Genomic DNA, 11,442 nt, shown 5'->3' on the forward strand with positions numbered 1-11,442 from the left:
TTATTTGTTTTCATAGCCTTTAATATGTATTGTTTTGTTGGACAACATTAGGCGGTAAGTTAAATATATATATATATATATATATATTAGAAACAGATTTTTTAAAATACAAATACAAAAACGAAAATACCGAGATATATACCGTATATCGGAAATCGGCCAAAAAATACAGAGATTTGAATTTTTGCCCATATCGCCCAGCCCTACTTCTGACCACTAGTGAATGTAATGACAACTTTTCACAATTCAGATTTCAGATTCCCAATGGACAGTCCCTGCCGCAATCCTTCATTTTTATATTTCAATATATTTTAGTTGATTCAGGATACAGCAGATTATGGAAGTAAAACAAGTGATCTTTGCTGTGAAATCCATGGAAAATTAATAAAAAAAAATTCACGTATGTGATATTTTTCTTTCAATTTTATTTCAGACAGATAGGTGGCTGGAGAAGCATGGCAAGATACAAACTTCATTGATTAGTGATTTAGTTTTGTGTCTGAACATACTACCCATGTCCACTGTAGACATGGTGTATTCTGGGTTATTTTCAACTTAATGGACAATAATTTTGACCCTTTTTCTTCTGAACAGGAAACTCATTTACAGTAAATAAACTTAAAATGAAAACCTAGAAAGCAAACAGGCAGCACTGTTTATATACTTTTATTGAGGGAAAATATATGAGGGCCTGACAATGAAATGTAATCATTACACTTGTTAGATCTTTTCACCAACATGCAACTTGCTGTGTGTCATTGTCATCTTGATGTTTCAGGAACATTTCAGTTGTGGGGTCACACCATCCAGGTTGATTGGGCCGAACCAGAAAAGGAATTAGATGAGGAAACCATGAAGCGAGTGCGAGTCCTCTATGTTCGTAATCTCATGTTGAGCACCACGGAGGAGACGCTTCGCTCTGAGTTCTCACGCATGAAGCCTGGCTCTGTGGAACGGGTTAAGAAGCTGACGGATTATGCCTTCATCCACTTCTATAACCGCGAGGATGCCCTAACCGCTCTTGAGTCCATGAATGGGAAAGTTATAGATGGTTCGCCCATTGAGGTGACTCTTGCTAAGCCTGTCAGCAAAGATGGGACTAAAAGATCTGGGTTGCGGTATAGCTATGGTGGAGTGGCAGCTGCTGGAAATTATGGTGATTCCAACTTCTTGTTCCAGAGCAGAGATGACATGACTATCGGCTTGGGAACAGGAGCAGTAAGTGATGGGTTAACCGTGCGGCCCCTCAGCCTGCCGCCTCACTTTGGCAGCCCGTATGCAGTAGACTTAGATCGCTGTGTGTATCCGTTCCTACCCGGATCCACTGTGGTCCCAGTCAGCCTGAACAGCCTGAAGCCCAGCCAGCTGAGCTCAGCTGTATCATTGCTCGATTACTACTGCCACAAGAATGACTGGTCTCTGCCGGAGTATCATCTTTACACCCTAGCCGGACAAGAGGGAAAAATGCTGCTCATCTACAAAGTGGTTATCAGCAGCACCAGGAGCAGCTTCATGCCTGATAAAGCCTGCACCATACTGGAGGACGCCAAGGAGCTTGCTGCCCAGAATGCACTCTGGAACCTGGGTTAGTTTATTTCAATTGTTTTCCAGTTTCTGTAGTTTTAGTTTCTGTACAGCATTCTATACAAATTAGGAGTGCACTGATATTAAAATTCTGGTTGATGCATACAGTATAAGATGATAATTACTTTAATGTTATGGCTGATAGTTTGACCAATCATAAAATTCTACACTTCTGTTTTGTCTAAATATATCAAAACTAAAACATTAAAAGCTAGTCATTTAAAAACATAATTTTAAATGCACTGAATGTAGGCATCACAACATTATAGCGTACAGTACAAAGAATGGATTTCCCTTTCATGGGAACTTCGAACTGCGTCCTCTAGGGGTCGCTATAGACACGGGTCACGACGAGGCGTTCCCCATAGCGACCCCAAAAGGACGCAGTGTCTCGTTCCCTACTCAGGGAACCATGGTTACATAAGTAACCTGAGACGATTTGTTTTAAGATTTGCCTTTAACAGTGTTATTTAATTATTAGTGCTTTTAAAGTTGTAATTTTTGTGAGCGTTAGATGACTAAATAAAAACAGGCAAAATGAGCATGCACAATTATAAAACTTGGGGTCAGTAAGTTTTTAAGAAATTAATACTTTTATTCGGCAAAGACAATTAAATTGATCAAAAGTGACAGTAAAGACATTTACAATGTTACAAAAGATTTCTATTTCAAATAAATGCTATTCATCAAGAGTCCTAAAAAAAAGTCACAGTTTTCCAAAAAATATTTAGCAGCACAACTGTTTTCAGCATTGATGATAATAATGAGATAACAAAATCAGCATATTATAAAGATGTTTGAGGAATCGTGACACTTAAGACTGGAGTAATGGCTGCTGAAAAAATACAGGAATAAATTACATTTTAAATTGTCTTACAATAGAAAACAGTTATTTCAAATTGTAATAATATTTCACAATATTAATGTTTCATGATATATTATGATATATAAAATAATATGAATAAATGCAGTCTTTTTGAGTGTAAGGAGCTTCCTTTAAAAACATTTTTAAAAATCTTACAGACTTTGAATGGTATTGTAAATATCAAATTTCGGCTGATATGTATCCAAAATTTATGTGTTGCAGTTGTTTTTCCTGTGTGTGTTTGTGTAACAGATTGCTCTATTAGTTCCCCCGGCTCCCCTGTGAATGTTTCTCCTCCTGCACCTTCTGGCTCTGGTTTCCTGTCCTTTGGATGTAGGTCTGTGCCTTACCCAGCATACCCCATGTCCTCCATCTCACCTCCCCTACCCATCTCCTGCTCCTCTGCCCAAAGACTCTTCATTCCCAACCAGTCATCCTTCCTGTAGTCAAGCCATCCAGTATTTGTGAACTTACTTTTACTGTGTTTCTTAAACGTTCATATGAGTCGTTTTTTTAATTGTTTCACTGACTTTTTTGTTTAGTGCTGTTTCGGCCAGATGACTAGCAGCATTGGCAAGATTTTTTTCTCCATTCACATATTATAACATTCAAGCCACTGTTGTTGTTTCTTTACCTGAGTATTTTATATATTCTGTTTGGGTGTTTATTTCCCTTTTTATTCTTAAGAAGTAAGTTATTTACTTGTGTTAGACACAGTGTTTGAATAGAAACAAAATATACAAACTGTTATGCTATTAAAACGAAGAAAATGGATGCATATTCTTAATAATGCGATAGTGGGTTGGTAATGTTGCGTGTTCAACTTTGTGTTACATTTCCCTGGCAGATTAAATCTCATAATTCCATTTGGATTGTTTATTTTTTATGGACTTAAAAAGAATGTTAATGATAATGCTATATTGACCAAAAATGTTCAAACATTATAACCACTTAGTCAGCCATTACATTAAGTTAGTACACTTTTGATTTGTTTATTTTGCGCTTGGCCTGTTTGCCAGTCGTCCTCGAGTTGTACAGATACATAGCAACATGAATGCAGTGTCATTCAGAAGCAAAACTCTTCATTATGATCTCAACATGCCTGCCTTCATGATGTGACCTGCTCCATGTAAGATAAAACAGCTTTATTTAGGCTTTTATCATTTTAAATCTTTTTAAACCGTTCCTTATGTGTAATACTTTTAAGCACTTTTGAGACATTGTAAGTATTTCCAACCTAATTATTTATCCAAACAGTACATCTTTTCCAATTTCCATTAAGTTTTGAGAATACAAAATTAAATTTTGACACTAGGATACAGGCAAAATTAATATATGGCTATGTTTGCATTCAAGTAAGAATATCCAATGACTAAGATAAAAAAAATTATAAAATAAAAAAAAAAAAAAAATTATTATAAATTGTCCAAATTATATAAATAACTTAAAAGGTTGTGTACATTTTAGTATAACACATTTGTATAATTGTGTCAAGCTCTTGGCTTGACTCATTGCTGTCCTCTCCTTAGTTGTTTTTCAGTAATTGGATAGCCTTTGCTATGCTGCTATGTGACAATTTTAGACCACCTTAGTCAGAAGAAGTTTAAATTAGTTATGGAAATGCTGTCTGTTGTGCTGTGCTGGGCCTTTCTTCCAGTCTTGCTGTTCACAGAATGGACCGAAGCTTAGTTGGGCCACTCCAGTAATTTTTTTTTTGATGAGATTTTTGCTTTGAAAGCCGTTTATGTTCATAGCTGTGAGAGATGTAAACCAGTATGGAGGATGAAATGAAGAAACAAAGACTGCCGTAAAGATAGCTGTAGAAGGTTTGTAAGATGTTTTAGAACACCATACTAGTTGTTTCTTCACAAAATATAGCCATTAGTGTATTGTTTGTGTGTTTTTATGTTTTTTTTGTTTGTTTTTTTTTTCTATCCATTTGCTCTACAGGACAGTGGAGAGAGACAGGAAAGTCGTGAGATCTGGAAGTGCAGACTCAACCTGAACTTTCATTGCATAAGTTATGCATTGAGTTGAGTGTGTATTTGGAATATTTAATTAGAAATGGATATTAATTCGGAGTCTTACCGAGAATGTATTGTACATAATCCTTTACCATTACTTTTCAAATCCTCAGCCTCTGTTTTTATTGATGCCCATAAAGGACCAGAGGCACTGTTACACCAGAGAAGCAGATGGTTGAAGAAGCTCAGGGGATGTCTTTGACTTCAAATCAGGCATGTGGCTGCAACTCTTCCAATTTTTTTTTTTTTTCAGTACACTTGGGACATCATTGGTTTATTAAAGCATTTTTATTATTTCCCTTTTTTGGAAAGACAGAACAAGGTTTGTTGAACAAAAGTAGCACCTTGGTTCATTGGATGGCCATCGTTGTCATCATCTGGTGTACAGTAACAGTAAAATAGGTGCTTTTTCCTCCTGTTCCAGGTACTGTAAGTATCGTGAAACTTCACATAAGTTGTGATTTAAATAGGCCAACAGTACAGGCACTAAAAATTACAGTCATACCCCAGGTCTAGTGAATACTTTTTTTGCAGCTGTTGACTTTGTAAATTAACCTGCCCACGCTGGGTGCTGATAAAAGTGCTTTCAGCCTAGGAGCTCTTTTTAGCATTTCAGACTGTGAGACAATTCACCTGTTTGGCATTACTCTGGCGCTCATTTACGTCACATTTACTTCATTTGATTCAAAGGAAGTACTCCAGCTTTGCAGTACACTTGGGACATCATTGGTTTATTAAAGCATTTTTATTATTTCCCTTTTTTGGAAAGACAGAACAAGGTTTGTTGAACAAAAGTAGCACCTTGGTTCATTGGATGGCCATCGTTGTCATCATCTGGTGTACAGTAACAGTAAAATAGGTGCTTTTTCCTCCTGTTCCAGGTACTGTAAGTATCGTGAAACTTCACATAAGTTGTGATTTAAATAGGCCAACAGTACAGGCACTAAAAATTACAGTCATACCCCAGGTCTAGTGAATACTTTTTTTGCAGCTGTTGACTTTGTAAATTAACCTGCCCACGCTGGGTGCTGATAAAAGTGCTTTCAGCCTAGGAGCTCTTTTTAGCATTTCAGACTGTGAGACAATTCACCTGTTTGGCATTACTCTGGCGCTCATTTACGTCACATTTACTTCATTTGATTCAAAGGAAGTACTCCAGCTTTGAAAATCCTGAAGGGAACAGTGAAGGAGGGCTTTTTAGCATGACATCTTCAGAAGCCCACAGTAACCTAGGAAACCACAACCAAAAGCTGTGTTGCTAGAGTAACAAACCATTTCATCCCTTCTCAAAAGGTGAGGACAACCAGTTTATTGGATGGAAAGCTTTGCCCACACTTGAGAGGTGATGTTTAGGATTACCTCACCATTTTGGTGTATATAAGACTTATTTTGGTCTACCAAAAATTGACTTCAGCAAAAAGTAACAAATATACAGGATAGACTCCTATACAAATTTCACTTGCAAGCGACATCTTTAAAAGCACATTATTGTTTTATGGCATTTACTATTTGATATTTGAACGAATGTTCAATATTCCTTGTGTATTGAATCTTCTCATAAATGTATTACACTTGTGTCCACTTATCTGTTAGCTAATATGTATGTCAAAGACCTATTGAGTAAAACAATCTTGATGAACTGATGTGCAGTGCTTTAGATGGTACAAACCCCAATATTAGCTTTAAAAACTAATTATGTTTGTCCCAAAGAATATGATTTCCATGGTAAAAAATAAAAATAAAAATTGGTGGCTTAGAAAACAAAGGTCTTTAGTGGCTATCACTAGGGGGCAGTGCAACTCTTTATGGCTCCAGAATGAATTTATGTTGAAGTGGTGGCCCGAGTGCTGTGAACTCTCCTTCATTGTCACAGCTCAGTTCAATATGCTTTATGCAGTTCACTTATATGGCTATGTAATCATTACACTCCCCCTTCTTTAGTACTTCACATATATATATATTTTTTACACCGTGATCATATATAATTTTGATTCCAATTACATAGTGCACCTTCAACATGATTAAGAATGAATGTTAAGGTTTGTAGTTGTTACTCGTGTTTAATGAATGCATCATCTTCTGGTTTCATCCTAAAGCGAGTTGCAGAGGTCACATGGTGGTAATAGTATTCTACAAAAGACCTTGAAAGACTGTAGACTACTACAAAATGACATGTGCAGGTCCTTAGCTGTACTATACTGTACAGTCAAGTAAATGCAAGAAGAAGATGAATATGCATTCACTTCATATTTCAGCAGCATCTTAGTGCTTACATTTTTTAAATTTTGTTTCTGGCTAGGAATGAAGCTATTTGTGGAATGAGAGCGCCCAAAGCAATGCCTCATTTTAATAGCCAATTGCCAAGCATTTTAAATTCAGAGTAAATCTTATTAATAAAGTCGAGGGCCTCAGTGCTTGGCTATACGTTATAGATACAGTCCAATAAAACAAGCACACACACATACACAAACATGCAATCTCGTGCATGAAAAATGGATAAGTTAGACAGATGAGGTCAAGCAGCTGTCTCAAGATGCTGTGAGAATGGGTTTAGGTGGCAGAGCCCATATGTCAGAAGGAAGACTAGAGGAAAAATGAAATATATTCTCATTTCTCTCAAGCAACTTCATAGACGTTGTACACACGGGACACATTGTTACTTATGAGCGTATCATAAGATGGTGGGCCCCACAGGATAAAATGATCCCAGCATGCCGTTTCTTAGCCTTAATATAACTGAGCTTGGATTGTGACTGATGGCATGCAGAAAACCAGATTTTTTAAATCTGTCATACACTCAAATGATTTAGTTCAAGCATACAGACAATGATCGTTTGAAATCAACATATTTTTCCCTTTGTTTTCATACTTGCAGAAGGTAATGACAACAAAAGTAGTTTGTCAGGCATAGATATTGAACTAATCGTGGCAAGTTTTTACTAAAGCCTGCAAGTAAAACATCCCACCCTCTAGTAGTTTACAATGTCATGATTAGTTTAGATTTTTCAGGTGTAGACCATTACAACATTATCACAGTGTTTCATTAACAATAGTCAAATGGGCAATATTTTGAAGAAATGCACACAGACCAACCACAATCTGTATGAATAGACAAATAATGTGGCTTTATTTCTTTCTCAACAAAAGGTTTTATATTAAAATATATGTTTTTAGATGCTATAACTGTTGCCACTATATTAGCCCTAGTACTAGTTCATTTACATAAATGGTCAACACAAATTATTTTTTAAAGAGGTCATGAAATGCAGATTCAGAGTTTGATATTATTTATCGATGCTAGTTTATAAAGTTTGCAAATGTTTTTTTTTTCTTTTGCAAATATTTGTAAAAAAAAAAAAAAAGATTTTTATCCTTATTTTCACTCTCTGAAAAACAAGGTACGTTTCCATTTTTAGAAACGGTAGTAAACACCCACTGCTGTGATTGGCTAACTTCATTGCACCATATTCATGACCTCCTTTACAGCATGTTGTGTGTTTTGATATTTGAGATGGAAAGTGATGCTGTATTGAGTCCGAGTAAGATCCCAAGGCAGAGGAAATTGAAACAACGCAACCACAGTGATTGCAACAGTGTTTCAGCGCGATAATTGCTTAATTTTCAGTATATATTGTTTTAAAAGTACCATTTTTACTTGTTGATTTGAAAAGATTTAAGATTTGGTTTAAGACATTTCATTATTTCTCATTCATTTGCCAGGGGTTAAACATTTATTTTGGTTGCAACTTTCATGCTTAGTGGCAGCACTTTTCTATATTCTGCTCTGATATAAGATGTGTAGTGACATACGAACTGCTGAGTAGTTGATAACATAGCCAGTGTAATTAAAGGTTGTTTTATGTCGTTTTAAAATATTCAAATGAAGGAAATTTTTCTGTATGTACTGATTTTATTACCAACACACCAGCAATGATATGCTTAGTGTCTTAATAGCATTAAACGCTGGTTTTATGGTACACACTGTAAGATTAAAGTAAATGTACTTAACTGCGTTGCCTTAGAGGACAAAATGCTTGGCATTTTATCTTTCAATAAATTATATTTTGAAAAAATGGCAGCATGTTCAGAATAATTCACAAAACAGTCTGTTGTGAAATGTGAAGAGCAAATGAAAATGTGATCTTTCAGTTGCTCGGCACATCATTAAAAATAAACTTAAGCCATGCATTTCTAATGCTAAAATCTTTAGCAAGGCATATTTTTTGGAGGTACAGATTCTTTACATCTACTGAAAGAACAGAAAATCTGAGAATCGGAACATTTTCAGAAAGTCTGAAAATCTTTATCCATCAAAACCTTTATCCAACAGCAGTATCACTCTTATGATTGATGGACAGATATGAGTTGTTCAGAACACACCTCCTTGCATTACATACGACAATACGTTAGGGGGTATGTCAAGGACAATCGTGGTGTCACAATTCTCCCGATTTCAAATCTGTGTGTTTCAGAAGGGTAGAAATGAATACCAAAACTTAGTATTTTAAACTTTAAAGTTAGTTTTGAGTTCTGAAACTCTGATACCATCATATAAAGTGCATATATAATAAAGATAAATAGTTTTATATGGAGTAAAGCATTTTACACAGCAGGACACCTCACACTGCAGGACATTTCAAGCTATTATGCTGTTTAGAGAAATTGTTGCTAACGTTTATCCATTCAGTTTGCATAGAACTCTTCTTATGTGTTTGTTAATCGCAGTTCATGATTAATTCTGTCACGTCACAGGGCAATTTGCTTAAAAACAAAACACAGTTTGAATGGGTTGTTATATTTTTATAGACAAAGCTTTCCCGGCAAATTATGAAAATCAAAGACAAACAAAGATGACTGGCCTTTTTTTTTTTTTTTAGATTAAAATTACATGGCAAGTCAATTGCCCATGCAGAAGTCTGCACAATTATAAAAGTCACAACAGAAACCTTGATAACCATTCGCCTTTCCAGGAATTTTATAAGCATTCCAGGAACGTACAAATCTCTCATCTTGGCTTTATGTTCATGGCTCTGACCGGCTTTTTGCACCTGCAGCTTGACTGTGAAATACTGTTCACCAAAGGTCAATGTGTATCCAGCTGTCAAATAGGCCACCCCCTGTGACAGATGATGACGAACTTTCACAACCTCTGTGCTCACTCACAAGCCAATCTGGTGAACAGTGGGAGCTACAGTCACATATCTGCTGGTAGACCTTAATCATCTGGCCAAGAGCACTGTTAATCTAGCTGTCTAGCCTCAATGCAATGATATAGTTTGACCTTTGGCCACTGTGAGCTAGAATATTGACACAGGAGACACCTATATCTATATATTAGATTTTCTGTGCTCTTTACACTCACAGGGTCATTTTCAATTTATGTGCATTTGTGCCAGACTTTCATTATAAATGTAATATAATGCACAGCTACTTTACGGTTTGACATATTGCTTTATTGGACATTAACCAGGCGAAATGAGACTGGGTTATACCTGTTCTATATGAATATTGCTAGCACATCCTTTCATTCTTTCTCCTTTTCTCTATCAATCTTTCACTCATTTTCTATAAAACTGGTGTATAGCACCATGATTCACCGCCTTGTCTTTTACATTTGATCCGAGCAGCTGAATAAAATTGGATGTTATATTATGTGACGTTTTAGTCGCAAAGGCAGTTTTATTAAGATAAAATGTGTATTTTAAACAACTTCAGCTGAATCGGTTAGTAATGGAGTCTATAGTGTTCAGTAACTGAAACTACAGGGGTGTTATTTGGCCAATCAATCTCTTTCAATGGTAAGAGAAAATGTGTACCTGACAGTACAATGACTGGGAAAGACAGCTTTTCTAAGCAATCTGGCGTGCCGATCTTCACCTGATGGACAATAAATCTCCCTTAAAATTCCTATAGACTTCCACTGAAGGAGAACCCTGAGCCGTATCTAGGGCCTATCACAGCAACATTTCCCAATTGTGTTTAGTTTAAGTTGAAGTACTAAAATAACTCAAACTTAATTTAAATTTAAATAAAAGGGTGTCCCATAATAATATTTGTTTTATTTTTTAATTATTTTCGATTTTTGCTTAAAATCAGACAAAAGATGTCCAAAACATGCAACAAAATAACTAAAACTTCAACTAAAATTTAAATGAAAACAGGATATAAAATTAAAAATAAAATGTAATTTAAAGGTAATTTAAAATAAAATAGTTACAAAACTAATAGTTAGAATAACACTGCATGTACTGTGATGCGCCTCTTTCTTTCTTTTTTTGTTTTATTTTTTTCCCACTAGATTGTGATTATAAAGAGAAGCACATATGCGCACCTGTCTTTAAAACATACAGCTCCCCTTGCTTTTCAAAAAAAAAAAAGGGTGTCCCATAATAATATTTGTTTTATTTTTTAATTATTTTCGATTTTTGCTTAAAATCAGACAAAACAAAACAATGTGCCAAAGAGAATAAGAATTATTCATAACATCAAGTGATGACTTGACTTGATGTTAAGTCACATGGTGGTGACTTTTGCGCAATTTCTTCTTTCTTCTCCTTTATGTTGAAACACTGTTGCCCACTATGGCTCCTGTTTATTGTAATCAAATACTGGAAACCAACAAAAGAAACTAAAAAAGCATGTCAAGAAACAGCTGGGTGAAATGGGGTCATGAAAACATTTAACACACCATGTGTAAACCCAGTCAACAATTTGATCTCACAATGATGTCACCATGAGCTCACACGATTCTCATGGTGTGGTCACAATGTGTGTGTCACAGTGAGCTAAAAGTGTAACCACACAGCGCACTCACTGTGTGCTCATACTATGCTCCCAATGTGAGGTCACTGCACACTCACTGTGCGCTCATACTGTGGTCACAATGTGAGGTCACTGCACACTCACTGTGCGCTCATACTGTGGTCACAATGTGAGGTCACTGCACACTCACTGTGCGCTCATACTATG

The 11,442-nt window shown here is 35.9% G+C and overlaps 1 protein-coding gene across 2 annotated transcripts in view; it reads left to right on the forward strand.

Moving 5' to 3' along the window:
• LOC107758848 (probable RNA-binding protein 46) overlaps positions 1-3,291 on the forward strand; it is a 9,269-nt gene extending 5,978 nt beyond the window's left edge. For both annotated transcript variants that reach the window (XM_016576677.1, XM_016576676.1), the window contains 2 exons: positions 779-1,585; positions 2,702-3,291. In XM_016576677.1, the coding sequence (XP_016432163.1) occupies positions 779-1,585; positions 2,702-2,895 (1,001 nt within the window). In that variant the 3' untranslated portion in view covers positions 2,896-3,291. The remainder of the gene's footprint in view (positions 1-778; positions 1,586-2,701) is intronic.
• Positions 3,292-11,442: the final 8,151 nt, after the last annotated feature.

The sequence above is a fragment of the Sinocyclocheilus rhinocerous genome, unplaced genomic scaffold, assembly GCF_001515625.1.
Source record: "Sinocyclocheilus rhinocerous isolate Xijiao unplaced genomic scaffold, SAMN03320098_v1.1 scaffold1435, whole genome shotgun sequence".
NCBI classification, from domain to species: Eukaryota; Metazoa; Chordata; class Actinopteri; order Cypriniformes; family Cyprinidae; genus Sinocyclocheilus; species Sinocyclocheilus rhinocerous.